Genomic DNA, 20,517 nt, shown 5'->3' with positions numbered 1-20,517 from the left:
AGTATTCGGCATCCAAAGGCTGCCTTGCTGCGATTCGAGATCCATTCAGAGTACGACACACTCTCTAGCTCATTACCCCTGCCCTGATCCTTGAGATACAAGAGTTCAAGGTACAATATTCATTCCGGGAAAGCATTAAAACATCCCAAGATCATGCTACATTTATGCTAACTAGAATTGCAGATTCAAACCTTGGAGCTGGGATTGACATCCAAATTCATGATAAGGCAGTTATTTGACAGAGATCCGGATTGGCTCCTAGTCTTGAGCTCACATAAGGGGACACTTTGGCAGTCTTGCCGGGGCAAGGAATCCATGGTCACATATAGTCAAAGGCATTTTTGACTGGATGGTCTTGTATGCTACTAGAAGACATTGTTGATGGCCACAAAGATCTGTTATGACTATTCTATATTTTCAAGAGCTGATACAATCAACATTGACATCAAGTTCTCTCCGAGGCACCTTGGTAGTGGCTTAATCACACACTACTTGGGTATCCATGGTTCTACTCCGGTGGTATGATGAGTCATTATCATTGTATCATTGTATTGTATCAAATCACCCATGATCTAAGAGAGGGTGTTAGCAAGATTGTTAGCTTATGTGTGAGTCTGTGCATGCTTGATGGGCTAGGCACATTCTTTAGGATTTTAGGCATTTTTATTATGGGGCATTTCATGTGGTTATTGGCATTTTATGCTGGCCGACAAGCTGCTATATATGGCATATTTTGTGCCTATTTATTGGGCTCCTCCTCCTCCATCTCCACACATATAGTCATCATTCTTCAAGTGGAATTTCCATTGGAGAAAGGAGCCGATGCCAATGACTCATTGTTATGTGCAACTATCTCATGTTTGGTATGTGGCTTCCATTTCCCGAGTATATCTTTGAGTTCTCTTCTTTGCAATGTTCTTTTGTTTTCTTTCTCTTTTGTCTTGTGTTCAATAGTTTATTTCAGCACTTGTCCATGCTTCCATTGCTACACCACTTCTAATAACTTTTTATTCTCTTGGAGAAACTCCCAATTGGAATGAGAATCCACCAACACACTACAGGATAAAAGCTTTCAAAACCCTACCTAAAGACACACACATGCAAAGAGAAAAAAATTTCAAAGAGAGAAGACAATAAACCTGAAATGAATGCAGTGTGGCCCCAACCAGCAGATACACTTTGGATTTTAATATATTCCAAACCTCTTACGATTGTTGGTTTGCTCAAGTTCTTGTAATCTCCATGGCCAAGCTGCCCTGTTTGTCCATTTCCCCAAGTAGCAACTCCTCCTCCCACTGACCAAAGAAAAAACATACTGTCAGCTTATCACTCAATTGGGCATCATTACTAAAAAACTAAGAAATCATGAACAAGTATTACAATTATTAACAAAAATTTTCCTCCTCCATGTTTTCAGTTTCTACCTACATCCCACCCTTTGGGTGCATTTAGTGCAGTGTCACATGCCAATCCTAGGCCACAGCCAGTCAATCAGTATTTATTGCAACATTTCTGTCAGGCCGGCCAGATCAGTATTTTTGCCCTATTTTGGGGAGGTCAGCTAGTTTGGTATTTCCTCTCTATTCATAGCTGCCTTCTTTTCAGTCTGCCATTATCCAGAATTCAGTGCCTCCATTCTCCTTATCCCAGCCTGCCAATTTTAGCCACCCTCTACCACGTCCCAGCACCCTCACTAACTGCTTGACACAGCCTTGTATTCAGCATTCATTTTCTGATCAGTGCAGACTCTCTCTCTCTCTCTCTCTCTCTCTCTCCGTGTTTGTGATCTTCCAATGTGCACTCTCACAAAACATTAATCGCTCCTTGGGATATTTCTTTATTTTACTTGGAGTCCAAAATACCAATGCTTAGCTGGTAATGGTTCCAGGGTAGTATTTGCTAATGACTATCAGCTCAAATATCATTTCTAGAAATCACAAACTAGTACATTAGTCAAATCACCTTGAAACCCCTAATTGACAACAGCAAACCAATACCTAAGCTCTGACACGCAGTCTATCATGTGTTTTGACAGAGGAGGCAACTCTTTCTAGAGCATGCATTTCTTTCTCAGTCGAATATAGGAGTGTTCACACTGGCTGGTTATTTTCCAGCTCTCGGGTTATTTGGCTATTTATAGTAGGCCCAATTAGCTGACTTACCATTCACATATTCATTCTTGCAGGTCTCAGCACACTTTAACATACAGGGACTCTTCTCCGTCTTCCAGCGCTGCCTTCCTTCATCAACCTAGCATGGTGCCCTCACTAACACCTTGGGCTGCATGCAGGGACTGATCAGTCCTCTTTGTATTCAACATTCTTTTGGAGTTCACTACAGATTTTCTCCTTCCATTCTCTTCTTTCATTGCAATCTTTCACTTCCCTTCTCTCTCCATGTTTGTGTTTCCCCTTTTGTCATGCATTCTCACATGGTATCAGAGCAAACTGATTAGGACTCCAAGGTTCTATGACACTCAATTTCCATTTGGAGCAGATCTGTCACAAAGAATGCAAATTTTGTCTTATTCGAGTCTTCTACGAAGTGTGCAGGAAAACTACAACTTCCTTTTGCAGGTTGTAGCTGATTTACCCTCTATTCGGGTATCCCAACACCAAAACGCAAATTTCCTAGTGTGATTGCAGGTTCTTTTGAAGAGTTATGCATAACCATTGGTTCAATGCTTTTGATGACTCTGATGCGGAGACCATTCAATCTTCCATCGATAAGTGGTCACATCAATCAGCCCATTGCGAAGAGCGATACAAAATCGATATTGAGAGCCTTGTCCTCACTTTGGTAGATTAAGAAAATTGGAACCCTGTGTTGGTTGTAAAGTTCCTTCGTCTCTATGTAAAGTAATACGGGTGTGAACACACCCTTATTTGTACCCTAATATATAAATACATTTTATTCTTTGTGTACCAGAACAATCCGGTACACTCATCTTGAAATTCTCACACTCTCACACTCAACACTCTTGCTCCACTTTTGCCTCGCACTCCCACTACGCACTCATCCCTTCAAACTAGTATCAAAGCTACGGCTAAGGTGTGCACGCTTCCCAAAGTCTATGCGGGTCAACTCCAACTTGTCTACGCAAAGAAACATCAGGTCATCACTTTATTCAGGTACATGTGTGTACCTAACATACAGGGGATAGGTCCGAAACCCTAAATCTATACAAGCAACAGCCTGATAGGTAGCGACAGCTCACGTGTATGCAAGCGACACTGTTTTCAGCAGGCGACAGCTCAGCGACAACTCCTTGACTAGGCGACAAACAGGTAACAACTGACATGACCAGGTGGCAGTCCATTTTGACCAGCAGGAATAGCTCATAACAGCTCCTACAAGTCATGACACATCACGACAATTTGTTTCACAGTTTTTTATGACTTGGCACACTAAAACAGGCCCCAATTCACATGTGGAAGCACATTTAAGCCTTTTCAACAATTTCATGGCAAAAAATTGGGCCTTTTCCCAACTTTGATGTTGTTCATGCACAACAATGACATTTGACCCAAAAATCGCAAACATTGTGCACATTGGCTTTGGAAAAATGTATCTATAAAATTTTGCTCAACTGAGCCGAATTTACTAACACCAGTGCACATTTGGACCCAAGAAATTTGGGGCTTTTGCAAAATTTAATGGAATTGGTTAGTGAAATATTGGGGCTTTTGCTGAAATTTGTGGATTTTGGCAAAATTGATGTGTGTAATGCATTTTGGGAACATTGCTGAAGCAATCTTGGTGATGTAAGCACTGAATTTTGAGTCCTTTATCTCCCAGTTGTGAGATTTTGGAGAAATTCTAGAGAATTCTTGGGTGGTTTTTGTGTATCAAAAGTTGATTTGAGCAAATATGTATGCAGTATACATGTCATGCAGCTCCTATTGAGTTGATGTATTGCTGAATATTCGTGGTGTAGCAGTCTTCGAGATCATTTGCTTGTTGCAGACGTATTTTTTGGTGATATTGCTGAAGTGGGAGTCACCTTGCAGTAATATATGCATGGAATGTATGCTGAGATTTTAGATAGATTACTAAAAGTCATCTTTTCTACTGCTGTACATATATTTGGGCACTGTCAAGAATACAATGACACTAAATCTTGCTCTTGTTTCCTGAAAAATTGGGCTGAAATTAGTTGAATATTCCACTTGTTGTTTGTTGTCAAAAATTACAGCATTAGTCTTTTGGTGCATTGCTGAAAAATGGCAACTAATGCTTCTAGCAACAATGACACTAAATCTCTCCTTGAAATCAAGAGGTTTGATAGCACTGGCTTTGATCTATGGAAGGACAGGATGCAAGGCATTTTGTTTCTCAGGGACTGTGATGATGCTCTCTTGGAAACTAAGCCTATAGCTATGATAGATGCGGATTGAGTTAGACTCAACAAGAAGGCCATTGCATACATTAAAATGGTTGTATCTGATGATGTACTTACAAACATTAAGCGTCTTAATATGGCTTATGCTATATGGAATAAGTTAATGGATACTTATGAAAATACAACTCCAATGAATCAAGTACATCTCATGTGCAAGCTTGTGAATATGGAGTTGGATGAGTCTAAGCTAGCATCTGAGCATTTGAATGCTTTCATAGGGATTTTGAGTCAATGCAAAACTCTCGTTTGCAGCCCTTCAATGATAAACTGAAAGCTATTTTCTTGCTGATGACTTTACCTCATAGTTGGGAGGCTTTGATTATTTCAATTAGCAACAACACTGCTTTAACCTTTGATGGTGTTAGAGACTCCATCCTCAATGAGGAGATCATAAGAAAATCTAGTGGAGAAAGCAATGGTTCAGCCTATCATCTTAGAGGTAGGCCAGAAAGAGGAGTAATGCAATAAATAAAGACAAAAGTAAAAGTAAAAGCAAGGGCAAACAGCAAGATGTTACTTGCTATCAGTGTGGACGTAAAGGGCATAAAAAACCCGAATGCCGGTATTACAAGAAAGAGTAAGAAAGAAAGAAACAGCAGGGAAAGAAAAAGAAGGATGACAAGAAAGATGATGACAGCTCCTCCTCAAAAGAAGTTGCAAAGGCAAATGTTGCATCTAGTGTGGTCATTGAAGAACTTCCTTACACTGAAGAGATACTTGTTGCAACCTCATGCAATGATGTAGATGTTATGGCAGCAGCAAGTGATATGCACATCACCAAAAAGGAAGTGATCGATGCCTTGCTTTTACCCCATGATGAGCTGTCCTAATCATGGATAGGGACAACAGTGTTGGGGGTAAAGACGCCTCTGCCTAGCCGCCCGTGTATTACTACACTGACAGTCACCGCCACTGCACACTGCAGGTGGCGGGCGCCCGTCACCGTCACTTTATTCTTTATTCTTTTAGTGACAGTTTGAATAAAGGAAGGCCCGGTCACACATTGTGACTGTTGGAGTTCCCATTTCTAGTCTCTCCCTTTCTTGCTCTTGCTCTCCTGCCATAGCTCTGGAGTCCAACCTTCAATCCGTCCCTCCCTTTCAACTGGTATCAGAGCTTTCCTTTCCGACTCTTGAGCTTGGTTCGTGGCATTCTCAGCATCCCATCAACTCCCTACTTGCATTGGGTCTCTTTCCCAACAGCCATATCCGACTCCTTCGAGCTCCCGTCGTTCCCCGGCTTCCCGAGCACCTTCCCGACATTGTTGGGCACCTTCAGGGCATTACATCAGAGGTATTTAATCATTTTCTTCAGGGTTTACTTCATTTCTCAGGTCTCACACGCTGTAAACAAGTTGTGAGCAGCCTTAGCTCACACCTCTTGGAGCTTCCTTCACCTGGATCTTGCTTCTAGCCTATCAAGGCTTGCTGAGGCTTAGTGTAGGCCTTCTTTGGCCCTCATTTGTGCCCCCTTTGGGCCCCATTGTTGACACGTGGGACAGCAGACCCCCCCCAGCCAGCTCATGTTTTTTTTGCGCCTGTTTCAAAATCTGGCCCAAAAATCACTCTTTTTGTCATATCTCGGGCATTCGAAACCCGATACAGGCAAGGTAAGAGTCTAAGTTAGGGTTTTGGCACGCTCCGGACGCGATGGTGATGTTGGATTTGCCAAATTCTGATGACAAAATCTTTTGCAACAGATTTCAGGTCTGAGACAGCATATATTTGTATATCTATGCTTTTTTGGGCATAACAACATAACCAGTTTGATGCCTATTGCATCCCAATTGATTGGGGGATTGAAGCTACATGTAATGCTATGATTTTGGCCTGATTTTGGGGCTGGAAATACACAGTTTATAACAGTAAATGCATGCTGAATACTCTTGGGCTGAAGCTATCTTTTATGCTTTGACATATGCCTATTGGTTCCGGATATATGTCTTGGGTTATGCTATGATGTATTGATCATCGAGGGACGACTTTGAGCTTGTCATTGAATCCGGATGCTTTTGGAAGCTTGAGCTTATTTCAGCCCGCACTTATTGGCATTGGTATATGCTTTGACAGTGATGCTTCTTGGGTTTATGCATACCCGTTGCTTACGGCTTGATGCTCATGTCACGGTTGATTACCCTATGCATACATTGAGCTTGAGTGCTCATTGAAGCTCCACCTTGGATGCATTTTGGATTATCTGGAGTAGTCTTGGATGTTACTTGGCTTGTCAGAGTTTGGATTGGGATGTATTTGATGTCTTACATGCTTATGGATACTACATACGGATGCTCTACCGCCTACATGTTTGGGATGTACTACTGATGTATTGTCTTAGACTTATGTCATTGGCATTGTGTCTTGCCTTGGCTTGAGCTCTTGAGCTCATACATACGGCTTTTGTGCCAGTGGGAGCATTCTTGAATGCTTATCAGACATTAAGCAGGTGGTACTTTTATGCATTGAGCCGTTACATGCTATCGAGCAATTACAGACACTTGAGACTTTGGGACTTCTTACCTTTTGGGATGATACATCATATGTCTTGGTTCACTATATGCTTATGAGCTAAGTCTCAGTTTTGGATCCGTATCTTTGTGAATTGACACCTACTTGTGTCAAGTTTTGGTAGTGACAGGAACACTTTGCCCCGTTGCCTGGGGGTGTACCTACTCACTGGCAAATGTTTGTATGACATATTTGGGTGTTGGATTCATGCTTATCGACCGTCATATGCTTATGCTATGCCCGCATGATGCCGGCTTTGGTCTTGGCAGTATCTGATTGCCTTGGGATCCGATTTTGGCACTGTTAGCTCTCTTTTACTGAAATCTAAAATTTATTACGGCAAGCATATATGTATGGACTGACATGGATTTTTCATGCTGAAACACTCTGAAATGATGTACTTTCACTAGTACTTGCAGCTTTGGTTCCACTTTCCTCGCCATTTTCCCTCGATTTTGGTGATTTTTTGGTCATTTTCTGCAGTAAACAGCAAGCAGTTTTGAACTGTCTACAGTCTTCCAGCCTGCATTATGGCAAGTTCGTCCACTGATCATGCTACATCACTAAGCTTGATGGTACGAATTGCTCTTATTGGAAGAGCCAGATTTGGCACGTGTTGGTGCAGAAATCGCAGATCAAACCTTTGAGGTTAAGCGGGCATCCGCCTGCAACTATGCCAGATAAGGAATGACTTAAGCTTGATGAGTTATGCAAGTCCACCATTGTATTGTCTCTCACAGAACAGGTTCACTACAATGTATTTAAGGAAGAACAGAGTGCATGGCAGTTGTGGGAAAATATCAAAAATCTCTATGATAAAAAAAGTCCAGCGAGTCAGATGTATTGGTTGAAGCAGCTTATGGATCTGCGCATGAAGGAGAATGTGACTATGTCTGCTCACTTGAGCCAGTTCCATGCTATACTCAAGAACTTGACTTTACAGGACATCACTTTTGCAGAGGATGTCACTCCTCTTTTCTTGCTTGGTACTCTTAATGAGTCATGGGATGTATTCCACACTGCATTATGTGCCTCTACTACTACCTTGAAATTATCTAATGTTGAGAGTGCTCTTCTGCAAAAAGAGGTTAACCGTAAGAATTTGGATGCCTCTCGTGTGTCTCACGCTATGGCAGTTAGAGGCAAGAATGATGGATATGGAAAGCATGGCAGTGGTAGTGGCCGTGGACGGGATTCTCAGAAATCTCGGTCCAAGTCTCGTGGGAAGTCACGTAGCAAATCCCGTGGCAAGAATGCAGATGTTACTTGTCACCATTGTGGGAAAAAGGGCCATATTAGGCCACAATGCCATGAGTGCGATGAAAGGCGCAAAGATAAGGGGAAAGACAAAGTGCAGGATAAGTCTTCTGATCGTAGCATAGTACCTGCAAAGTCCAGTGTTAAAATTGAAGAGATCAATGTTATGCAGCCTGAGAATGTTGATGATGATGATTATATCCTAGCAGCTTCTTCTAGTGCTTCGCAAATGACAGAGATACACTCTATGTATGCACAGTGTTAGCTCTTGGACTCAGGTGCGTCCTTTCATATGACACCTTGCCGAGAGTGGTTTCATTCATACCGTACTGTTTCAGGTTCTGTGCGCTTGGGTGATGACAGCTCTCTTGATATTGTGGACATTGGTGATGTTAAGCTGCAGTTTCCTTCTGGCAGCAATTTTGTATACAGGATGTACATCATGTACCTGCTTTGACACGCAGTCTCATGTCAGCTGGACAGCTTGATGATGCAAGATATCATATATGTTTTTGAGACTTTGCATGGGAGATCACTCGTGGTAGACTTGTGATTGCGAGAGGTGCCAAGGCTGGCAATCTCTACCCCTCGATTGTATCAGCTTATTCCCTTGATCATGTTTTGTCTGTGGATTCTATCCCACATGTATCTCTTTGGCATGCCCTTTTGGGCCATATGTCTTTGAAGGGAATGAAAATGCTTTCTGGTTTGCAATACTTACCGCCCCTTGATTATGCATGTTTTAATTCATGTGAGCATTGTCTTTATGGCAAGCAGACTAGGTCTACGCATAAGAAGTCTGGTAGGCCACGCATGAGTGAGCCCTTGGCATTGGTACATTCGGATGTCTGTGGACCCATGCCTTGTCAGTCTATGGGTGGTGCAAAGTATTTTGTTACGTTCATAGATGATTTTTCACGGAAAGTTTGGGCTTATCCCATTAAGCTGAAATCTGATGTCTTGGCTGTGTTTCAGAGATGGCTCGCATTAGTTGAGAACCAGTCTGGGTATAGGCTAAAATGCCTAAGGACAGATAATAGGGGTGAGTATGTCTCACGTGCTTTTGAGCAGTTATGTGATAAGAGGGGTATTAAGCGTCAGTTGACCGCCCCCTACACTCCCCCCCAGAATGGTTTGGCTGAGCGGATGAATAGAACCATCCGGGAGCGTGTACGTAGTATGCTTAGCCATGCAGGCCTACCACAGAGCTTTTGGGCTGAGGCAATTAGTACAGCTATGCATGTCATAAACAGATTACCTTCTAGTGGTTTGGATTTCCAAGTTGCAAAGGAGGTATGGACTAGAAAACCTCCCCCTTATGCGCATCTTCGTGTCTTTGGATGTGAGGCATTTTGCCATGTGCCCAGGGACGAGAGAAGTAAGCTGAATCCTAAGAGTGTCAAATGCATTTTCCTTGGTTATGGGGATGCAGGTGAGATGGGTTACCGTCTCTGGGATCCGCAGGCGCAGAAAGTCATCTGCAATCATGATGTAGTCTTCCATGAAGACAAGATGCATCGGCAGCCTGAGAGAGTTGTTGAGATCCGCAGGGTCATATTTTAGGAGGAGCCGAGAGCTCCCGCATAGTCAGTTGGATAGCCTACAGCTGCAATAGATGCTCATGGTCAGGGTGTTGGACAGGCAGCTGAGCCTGCCGTGAGACGGTCTACTAGAGACAGACGTCCACCTGATAGATTTCAACCCTCGATGCATTATGTCTTGGTTACAGATGCAAAAGAGCCTTTCACTTATAATGAGACTATGCGCAGGGGTGACAGTCACTCCTGGAAGAGGACTATGCAGTCTGAGATAGACTCCCTGCATAAGAATGACACTTGGGATTTGGTTTCCTTGCCTACGGGCAAGAAGGCTTTGCCATGCAAGTGAGTATACAAGCTCAAAAGTACCCCTGGACACCCCAAGCCGGCATACAAGGCTAGATTGGTAGCAAAGGGTTTTAAGCAGGAGCATGGTGTGAACTTTATTAGGTCTTTTCTCCTGTGGTTAAGATGACCACCCTGCGCTTATTCTTGGCTTTGGTTGCTCAGCTTGACTTGGATTTATACCAGATGGATGTCAAGACGGCTTTCTTACATGGGGACTTGCATGATGAGATTATTAGAGATCACAGCCAAGCAGCCAGTGCAGTCGGACTACCACGTCAATCCGACCTGTGCAGGCAAATGCAGCCGACAGGCTGATTTCTGGCGCCCTATTTTCGCCCAGATTTCTGGCTATAAATAGCCGATTTTTCCAGCAGTCTCCTACACTTCTCTGCTCGCAGATTACAGACCGGTGACACGCGCAGATTCCGTCTCTGTTCGCAGATTTCAGACAGGAGACAGTGCAGACTGCAGCGGACTTCGAGGTGAACAGCAAGTTGCATCGTCGAGGTGGAGACACGCAGTCCAGCGCACTGCGCCCGTGTATATATCTGCATATCTTTGTATTCAGCACACTTTATACAGCAGATCTTCATCTTCCACTGTCTCTTTCTCTCTCCTCTCTCTTTGCGTTCTCTCTCTCTCAGTCCTACGCTTCCGCACCGCTGCACTCTGACATGGTATCGGAGCAGTGTTAGAGGGCTGACTGAGCGCAGAATCAACCTGAAGAGGAGTTTCTATCGCGACACAAATTTGCGTTTTTAGCGTTTGAGGGCAGACAAGAGGGCTGCGCCTTGGAACAAGGCTGAAACGAGTGTGGGCGCGCAGGAAAGGAGTCCAGGTGGTGGATTTGCTGCTGTTTACTGCTGTTTGACGCGGAGGAAGTTTGAGTTTTCAGCCTACAAGTGCAGGTTTTGCTTTTTCATCGCCTCCGGCGGGTGAAGAAGTTTCAGGACGCGGAAGAGCCTTAGCAAGCTGAGTTTTCACAGTCAGAGGGGGCTGCTTTTGCGTTTATAAAGGCATTACAGGTGAAAATGTCTACAGAGATTGACTTGGAGTTCCAGTCAATTATGGACCGGAAGGTGCCTGTCTTACCAGCTCTTCCTCCGGATCAAAAGCTTGACGGCGACAACTACCGCATTTGGCACGTCATGATGTTGGCCATCCTTGAGTCCTATGATTTGGCAGAGCTTGTACAGGAGGATATCAACCGGCCCTCGGTAAGAGATGAGTCCAAACTCTCTTCCGATGCTCGTGCGGAGTTGGCCAAGGCTCAGTCTCATTGGGACAAACTGAATGCCAGGATTCGTTCCTTTCTTTTTCTATCATGTACTACAGCCGTGATCGCTCACATCGAGCACTTGACGGTGGCTCGGGAGATATGACTGGAGCTTGATCAGATGTACAATCGGATGACCCTTATGAAGCGGGTTTCTTTGGAGATACAGATGCGGACCTTGTCCGTAAACAAGTCTTCTTCGCTGCGGGAGCATATTAACAAGCTAAGGCAGCTTCAGATGCAGATTCAGAATGCGAGGAAGCCGATTTCCTCCGAAGACATGGCGATCACACTTTTGTCCCAGTTGCCGCCACGATTCGGTACATTTTACTCTGCTCTTATTGCTTCGGGGCGAGAGTCTACTCTTTGGTGGGAAGAGTTGCTTCCTATGGTCTTGGACCAAGAGGAACAGTTAAAGGGACAGAATGCTTCCAAGTCGGAGGCGCTGACAGGTCAAGCCTCTCAGAAGAAGGGGAAGGACCAAAAGAAGCAGAAGGGGGATAACAAGTCCAAGAAGGACAAGGACAAGGACAAGGACAAAGAATCCACATGTCATATTTGTGGAAAGATTGGCCATTGGAAGAAGGATTGCCCTGACAAAGACAAGAAGGACACAAAGGATCCTCAGAAGCGGTGGCTGCACCCTCATCAGCTGCACCCTCATCAGCTGCATTTCTTCATCTAGCTATCATTGAGGACTCTTCACCGAATGCTATGCTTCTAATGCTGCAATGACGGCTCCCCAGGCTCAAGAGTGGATTGTTGATAGTGGTGCCTCCCAGCACATGACTCCTTCATCAGATGGTGTTGCCCAGTTGCGACCCTCGCGTGGGCAGATTCTCATTGGAGATGGCTCTTCAGTATCTATTGCAGGTCGGGGTAAGATGCAGCTTATTCCAGATGGACGAGGTGGTATCCATACCTCAGAGGTTTTGCATGTACCAGGCTTAGGGTACCATCTCTTGTCAATCATAAGATTTGCTCCCTTGGCCTTTTCGTGGAGTTTGACAGTACTACCGTGCGAGTCCTTGATCGTGGGTCGAGGAAGGTTCTATCATCCGGATATGAGGAGAACGGCATTTATAAATTAAAGTTTTCCACCGCCCTCTCTACTCTTCTTTTTACCTCTCAGTCACAGTCAGAGTTATGGCGTGCTTGGTTTGGTCACCTTAACTATGATTATCTTCGGAGGGCGTCACGTGGACAGCTTGTTCGAGGGTTGCCGGATATAATGGTGAGCCAGCAGCCATGTGTCTCCTGCATTCGGGGGAAGCGGCATAGAGATGCCATTCCCCACATAGCTTCGCGGCGGTCTACTTCACCGATGGAGCTAGTGTATCTACGGATCTATGTGGCCCTATGAGGAATGAGTCCTTGCGTGGGAGCTCGTACTTCATGCTAATCGTAGATGACTACAGCAGGATGACATGGGCCTATTTTTTGGCATTAAAGTCAGAAGCTTTCTCACACTTCAAGGATTGGCTTCTCTTTGAGAAGAACCGATCGGGCCGGAAGTTGAAGACCTTGCGATCCGACAAGGGCGGTGAATTTGTTTCTAATGAGTTTGCTCGGTTTTGTGCAGATAAAGGTATTCACCAGGAGTTTGCCAATACCAACACTCCTCAAGAAAATGGCATTCTTGAACGGAAAAACCGCAGTGTGATCGAGATGGCGCGCACCATGATGGAGCACTGACAGACCCCTCAGGTTCTGTGGGCCGAGGCTGTGGCTACTGCAGTCCACATCCTTAATCGATCCCCTACTTCGGCCGTTGAAGGGATGACCCCGTTTGAGGCTTACTTTGGGACCAAGCCAAATGTTTCTTACTTTAGGGTCTTTGGGTGTGATGCCTATGTTCACATTTCCAAGGCTCACTGTGATAAATTTGAAGCAGCTTCCCGAAGACAGGTATTTGTTGGCTACAGCTCCCAGTCCCAAGGCTATCGATTGTATGATCCCATCAAGCGGGATGTGTACACTAGCCGCGATGTGCAGTTTGTGGAGGTTCTGGCTATATCAACGGGTGAGAAGCATCCCGTTCTTGAAGATCCAGGGGAGAGCTGGGCTCCTGCTACAGTTCCACTGGAGCCCGTGCCTTTTGATTATGATTCTGTTTCTGACACAGAGTCTACTGTTCCACCGGTCACCCCTGAGGAGTTACCACCGGTGGATATTCCTGAGTCTTCTGCTGATGGAGAGAGACGAGGGGAGGTTCGGCCTCCTCCTCGATGGGCCCGTGACACACTCCGTGATTCAAGGATCGAGGGGGTTCGTGAGGAGTGGGGACCGCAGGATGGTCCGCGGCGGTCACGACGGCACCAGGCACATTCTACGGAGCTTGTTTGCTCTAACTATTGTTTGATGACCCGTGTTATGTAGGATCGAGAGCCCACCTCCGTGAAGGAGGCTTTACAATCCACGCCATGGAAGAAAGCTATGGAAGCCGAGTTAGAGGCTATTGAGAGGAATGGCACTTGGTCACTCGTGCCCCGCCCCCTGAATAAGAAGGTGATTGGCGTCAAGTGGGTCTTCAAGACCAAATACCTTAGCAATGGTTCTTTGGATAAGCACAAGGCTCGCCTTGTTGCTAAAGGTTTTGCACAGCGCCCAGGGATTGATTGTCATTATACTTTTGCCCCCACAGCTCGTATGGCGACCATTAGAGCTATTCTTGCCTTGGCTGGCCATAGGAGATGGCCTGTTTACCAGTTGGATGTGAAGTCGGCCTTCCTCAATGGTGATTTGAAGGAGGAGATCTATCTTGAGTAGCCTCCTGGCTTTGGATCTTCAGATGGGAAAGTCTACAGGTTGAAGAAGGCCTTGTATGGCCTCAAGCAGGCTCCGCGTGCATGGAACGAGAAGATTGATTCGTTCCTCCAGTCTCAGTTGGGATATCGGCGTTCCAAGGCCGATCCGCAACTTTATGTTCACACTTCCGAGGATGGTTGTGTGCTTTTTGTGTTATATGTTGATGATTTGATTGTCACAAGTGATGATGCACAGCAGGTCCAAGAGACGAAGTCAGCTTTACATCGGACGTTGGAGATGACGGACTTGGGTCTCCTCCATTTCTTTTTGGGCCATGAGATTTATCAGTCTCAGAGGGGGATCTTCATCTCTCAACAGAGATATGTACCGGAGCTCTTGGTGTCTTTTGAGATGGAGGATTGTTGGACCCTTTCTACTCCTATGGATCCAAACTGGAAGGCCACTTCCCATTCAACTTCTCCTATGGCGGATGCTTCCCGCTATCGTCAGTTGATTGGGTCCTTGATTTGGCTTCTCAACACTCGGGTTGATCTTTATTTTACTGTTGGGCTCTTGGTAGGGTTCATGAGTGAACCTAAGACGGTGCATTGGCAGGCTGCTCAGAGGATACTTCGATATTTGAGGGGGATGTCTGATTTAGGGATTCATTATCCCGTAGGGACAGATGGTTCAGATCTTGTACTTACAAGTTGGAGCGACTCGGATTGGGCCGGTGATGTGGACCACAGGCGGTCTACTACAGGTTACTGTTTTACCTTGGGTGCAGGTGTTATCTCATGGAGTAGCAAGAAGCAGACCACGGTAGCCCTTTCGTCTACTGAGGCGGAGTATCGGGCCGCGTCTTCCACCACATGTGAGGCTGTGTGGCTTCGGGGATTATTGGAGGAGCTTGGGTGCCCCCAGACTCGTCCTACTTTGCTGCAATGTGACAATGAGAGTTGCATTGCCTTGGCACAAAACCTTGTTTTTCATGCCCGGATGAAGCACATTGAGATCCAGTACCACTTCATCAAAGAAAAGCTTCTGGATGAGACCATCACTGTGGAGTACTGCAAGACGGAGGACAATCTTGCGGATTTGTTTACGAAGGCACTTCCCCAGGCTCTACTTCGGAGACATTCCAGATCCCTAAGGCTTCTGCCCTGCCCAGGCTCTGAGAGGGGGTGTTAGAGATCACAGCCAAGCAGCCAGTGCAGTCGGACAGGAGTGCAGTCGGACTGCACAGTCGGACTGCCATGTGGTAGTCCGACCTGTGTAGGCAGTCGGCTGCATTTAATGCTGTTTTCTGGCGCCCTATTTTCGCCCAGATTTCTGGCTATAAATAGCCGATTTTTCCAGCAGTCTCCTACACTTCTCTGCTCGCAGATTACAGACCGGTGACACGCGCAGATTCCGTCTCTGTTCGCAGATTTCAGACAGGAGACAATGCAGACTGCAGCGGACTTCGAGGTGAACAGCAGGTTGCATCGTCGAGGTGGAGACACGCAGTCCAGCGCACTGCGCCCGTGTATATATCTGCATATCTTTGTATTCAGCACACTTTATACAGCAGATCTTCATCTTCCACTGTCTCTTTCTCTCTCTTCTCTCTCTGCGTTCTCTCTCTCTCAGTCCTACACTTCCGCACCGCTGCACTCTGACAGAGATTTATATGGAGCAGCCTAAGGGCTTTGCAGAACCTGGCAGGGAGCACCTAGTGTGCAAATTGAAGAAAAGTCTTTATGGCTTGAAAGAAGCACCTAGGGAGTGGTATCATAAGTTTGATACCTTTATGCAGTCACAGGACTACAGCCGGAGTGCTATGGATCCGTGTCTTTACACGAAGAAAGTTAGTGGGAGTTGGTTGGCTTAAAGGTATCACTTCGAGCCTTTAAGTGAGAGGTTGTTGGGTGTAAAGTCCCTTCGTCTCTATATAAAATAACACGGGTGTGAACATACCCTTATTTGTACCCTAATGTATAAATACATTTTATTCTTTGTGTACTGGAACAATCTCATACACTCATCTTGGAATTCTCACACTCTCATACTCAACACTACTGCTCCGCTTCTGACTCGCACTCCCACTGCACACTCAGCCCTTCACCCCGTTCTCCTCTCCCTGCTTCTCTACATGTTCCTAACAATGCTAGTACTACAATCTACAAGTCCTCGCATAACCATGATGGCTCCTCTATTAAGGTGCCAATAGTGCTTCCTTCTGTCCCCAAACTACTCCCTTTGGTGTTGCAAAGTGGACTGTATCCTTGACACCTTTGACTTATAGGACTTTGTTACGACCCCAATCCCCCGTCTAGTGGAGGATCCCAACATTGATTCTACAATGGACCAAGCTGCCCTTTGGGATTGGTTTAATTCTAGAGCACGATCCTCTCTTTTCGTGAGTCTACAAGATTTTGTCCTTATACATGTGCACAGACTTCGGACCATAACAAAGGTGTGACAAAGTTCTCTTCTCTCTACCATCAAAAGACCTTTCCCTACCATATCACCATAGAGAAGAAACTTCGGATGATTTATGTTGATGACCCTCCTTCTATATAAGATCACATCAACAACAAGAAGGATATGCAAGATGAGCTTGCATCCCTTGACAACACAATTTCATCAAAGGACATGGCAATGATTGTCATTACATAGTTGCCATCTCCCAAGTATGATGTCTTCTATACCAGCTTGTTTACCTCCAAAGTTCAAGAGACTCTTCTATAGAAAGAGCTAGCTTCACTTGTTTTGGAGCACAAAGAGTGACTCAAGGAGATTGCTACTAGTGGATCCAATCTTACTAAGGCTTTTATTGCAACTTTAGAAAAAGGGGCAACAAGGACAAAAAGGCCAAGAACAAGAATAACAAGCACATTAAACCTTTGGAGTCTTGCTCGGGCTCTAACACAGATTCAAAGAAGCCTAAATACCCACACTGTGGGAAGGGCACTTGTCCCAAGGAGAAGTGTGGAAAGAAATACCCTCACCTTCGTCCAAGAGTAAAGGATGAAACTAAAACATCTAATCCCTCTTCTACTTCTACACCCATTGTTACATATAAGTCCACTTTCCTTCACATAATGAGATGGAGAAGCCTTCTTTAGCACGTCTTGTCTTCACAAAGACCTTTATTCCCTTGTGCAGGCTCCTCCAAGGCAATTTTCTATTGATGCATGAGTTCCCCATTGTGCACCATCTATCCCACACGTTCCATCCCATCACCCACCATCTCCTATGGTAGTTACCTTGTGCCCCCCATTCTTTTCAAAGGGAGCGATATTAGTGATGCGGCTATGGATTCCTAGCCCCTTGTGTTTTAGAGTGGGGATTCCAAGGAACGTGAGAAGCTTTTTCATTGACAAATTTCATCCACATTGACACTTCCTCTATCACCCTTGGCTCCATTCCATCTTCTTTGGCCTTTGGCCACATTCAAGATCTCAAAGGGGATGTTAGCAGTCATGAGTGTCTGGCACAATCATCAACAGCCTATGAGCCTCAGTCTGAATCAGAGAAGGATATTAGGATCTCTAACACTCAATCTATCATGTGTTTTGATGGAGGAGGCAGCTCTTTGTAGAGCATGCATTTCTTTTTTAGTCAAATTTAGGAGTGTTCACACTGCCTAGTTATTTTTCAACTTCGTACATTTCTTTTTCAATGGGTCTGAACTACATTCAAACTGGCTAAGATGGGGTGACCAACATATATGATAGCGATTAGCATTTTCTTGATTATTTTGTTCACAATGATCATTCAGCTAGCATTTATTGTATCCCACTAATCAAATCGACCAGTTTTTGGATTATTGGGCTATTTATAGCAAGCCCAATTAGTTGGTTGATCATTCACAAATTCATGTTTGCCAGTTTCAACACACTCCAAAGTAGAGGGACTCTTCTCCATCTTAAGGTACTGCCTTCTGTCATCAACATGGTCTAGTACCCTCATTGGCGCCTTGGGCTACATGTAGGGATTGATCAACCCTCGTTGTATTTAGTGTTCTTTTCGAATTGAATGCAGATTTTCTCCTTCCATTCTTTACTCCACCTCCCCATGCTTATGAGGGTTGCATCCTTGGTAAAATGCACAGGTTTGCCTTTGAGAAGGATGATGCAATGCATGTTGTCCAAAAATTGCAACTCATACACTCTGACGTGTGTGGTCCTATGTGAACGAGATCACTCTCTGGTCACTTGTATTTTGTTACATTTATTGATGACTACTCTTGGTACACTTGGGTGTATAGTTTGAAGGCAAAATTTAATGTATTTATGCACTTCAAACACTTGGTGTAAAATTGGAAGCAAAAATAGACTTGAAGGTGCAAACCCTATGCATAGATAGAGGGGGCGAGTATATACCTTGTGCATTTGAGACATTTTTGCTTGAGGAACAAGTACTTGATTATGCTTTGCCTCCCGCAATGGAACATACTAATAGCAAGAAAGGGTTGCTGTAAATGTAGCAAAAACAGTCCCAAGATGATTGTTATAAACTCTCTAGGAAAGTAAAATGGATGCTCCCTTGCTAAGTGCACTAGAAGGGCTATTGGACATGCAGCACATCATGCAGGGGGACTCATTTGGCTAATCTTTCACAAGTAGATGATTATTGTGATCAATGTGCATTTATGAGCTCACTATTAGATGATGATGAGCCTATTTCCTTGGAAGACACCCAACAAGAGATAAATTGGATGCATGCAGTGCAAGAAGAATTGGATTCTATTGCCACCAACAATACTTGGGATCTTGTTGAGTCGCCACTTGGCAAGAAAGCCCTTGGAACCAAAGGTGTCTATAAACTAAAGCACAAGGCTGACGGTACTATAGACAAGTACAAGAGACATTTAGTAGCCAAAGGCTATACATAGAAGAAGGGAATAACTCTCCACTTTTGCTTTTTATCATGTGCTTTGAAGCCCTTTGCACACAAACAAATGTGGTCGATTTTTTCTCCTTTCCCCCGGCTCAATGAGGCGTAGTTGAGCAAACTTTTGCTCAAATGGAGAAGTCTTAAACCCAAATAGCAGTTTCGAAAAATCTGCTTAACAATAAACATTGCCCCTGTGCGAAGCTCCTCTTTCCCCCTTTCTGCTGTCATGATCATACTACTGTCACAGTTTTCTCTCTCCAGCCATCATCATTTTCTATCTCATCTCTCCTTAGTCAGGTGTTATCTCTGAATATCCCTCCATTCAACAAGTATAAACTTCCAGTTTCCTCGCTATTGACATTTTACTGGCTTATAAAAGCAAATTCTCAAGATACACGTCAAAAGCAATGTCATTGGCCCGGGAGTCGCTTGAATCAATTACAGACCATCTCATGATCCTACACAAAATGGCTCTAGACGTTCATAAAACAGAACAAAGCATACCTAATGCAGCAGCCGCATGGGAGCCTCCACAAGCGACGCTCCGAACGGGGGGGAGGGACAAGACAGGCTGAGGCAGAAGCTCGTCACGGAAAGCCCCTGTTCCAAGCTGGCCGTGGGTGCCTGCTCCCCAGCTCCATGCTGCCTGCCCCTCCGATCGGGGGGCCTCTTCGACGTCACACTGCTGTTCCTCGCGTTCCATCGATATGAGCTTTCATGCCAGATTCCTAACGAAGCAAGTCCATCTGATTATCAAACGTGACAAATACAGCCATATTGTCTGCAAGTTACCAATGCTTCTTCTCCTTTGGATGTGGGCCCCTTTATCCAGCTTATGGGCTGTGCTCCCCTTTGAGTAATTAATTACCTTTTACTTTTAATACAAGTAACACGTATTTCATAAAAAACTTTTAATTACAAAAGTAAGAAAACATAGTTAATAAAAGGCCTACATATATATATATATATATATATATCTAATAATTGGATATTTGGATAAGAGTTTGATGTCTCTCTTACTACTAGATAATTGGACAGTCCTTTGAAACATCTCTGTGGGGCAGGGCTGAATAGGAAGATTGTGTCATCTCTCTTAGATAATAGGTTGAGTAGGACATGATGCGTGTGCTTCCCTTCAAACGAAGCTTTCCTCTATGTGTACCTTGTTTGCACAAATAAGGAATATGTGTGTACATATATTGTAGCTTTGTTTTAGGATTTACTCACAATCCTTGTAGTTCGCTATGAGAAGCTTGAAGACGTTATTGCACATATGCAACTCACTTCCTAAATAGCATCAATTCATTACCTAGGCTACATCATCAATTCAATACTAGGCTACGTCCAAATAAATCAATGCCACCAGTAAAGTTTCTTTTTGCTAATGTTTATCCCCTTTGTGATAAGCACAATTTATCTCTACACCAACATCGTTTTAGACTCCCTCCATCTATCATATGTCTCTACATGACATCATTTTGGACTCCCTCCATCTCCCCATATGGTAACACATCTATATATAGGTGAATCCCTCTTTTCCATCTATCAGCTTCTATCTCT

At 44.5% G+C, this 20,517-nt stretch overlaps 1 protein-coding gene across 3 annotated transcripts in view; it reads right to left on the bottom strand.

Annotated features, from left to right (window-relative positions):
• LOC148025474 (ultraviolet-B receptor UVR8-like) overlaps positions 1–19,747 on the bottom strand; it is a 32,033-nt gene extending 12,286 nt beyond the window's left edge. Inside the window, exons 1-2 of one of the 3 annotated variants that reach the window (XM_087692622.1) lie at positions 19,462–19,747; positions 1,203–1,295 (exon numbers count right to left, since the gene is read on the bottom strand). In XM_087692622.1, the coding sequence (XP_087548748.1) occupies positions 1,203–1,295; positions 19,462–19,660 (292 nt within the window). In that variant the 5' untranslated portion in view covers positions 19,661–19,747. Of the gene's footprint in view, positions 1–1,139; positions 1,296–19,461 lie in introns of all 3 variants that reach the window. The other 2 variants (XM_087692621.1, XM_087692623.1) reach the window with 2 other exon arrangements.
• Between the last annotated feature and the right edge of the window lie 770 nt (positions 19,748–20,517).

The sequence above is a fragment of the Lygodium microphyllum genome, chromosome 14, assembly GCF_053477565.2.
Source record: "Lygodium microphyllum isolate KBCC chromosome 14, Lygodium_microphyllum_v1.1.10, whole genome shotgun sequence".
In the NCBI taxonomy this organism is placed as follows: domain Eukaryota; kingdom Viridiplantae; phylum Streptophyta; class Polypodiopsida; order Schizaeales; family Lygodiaceae; genus Lygodium; species Lygodium microphyllum.
Note: the sequence above shows the minus strand (reverse complement) of the source record. Positions and strands in the feature narration are given on the sequence as shown.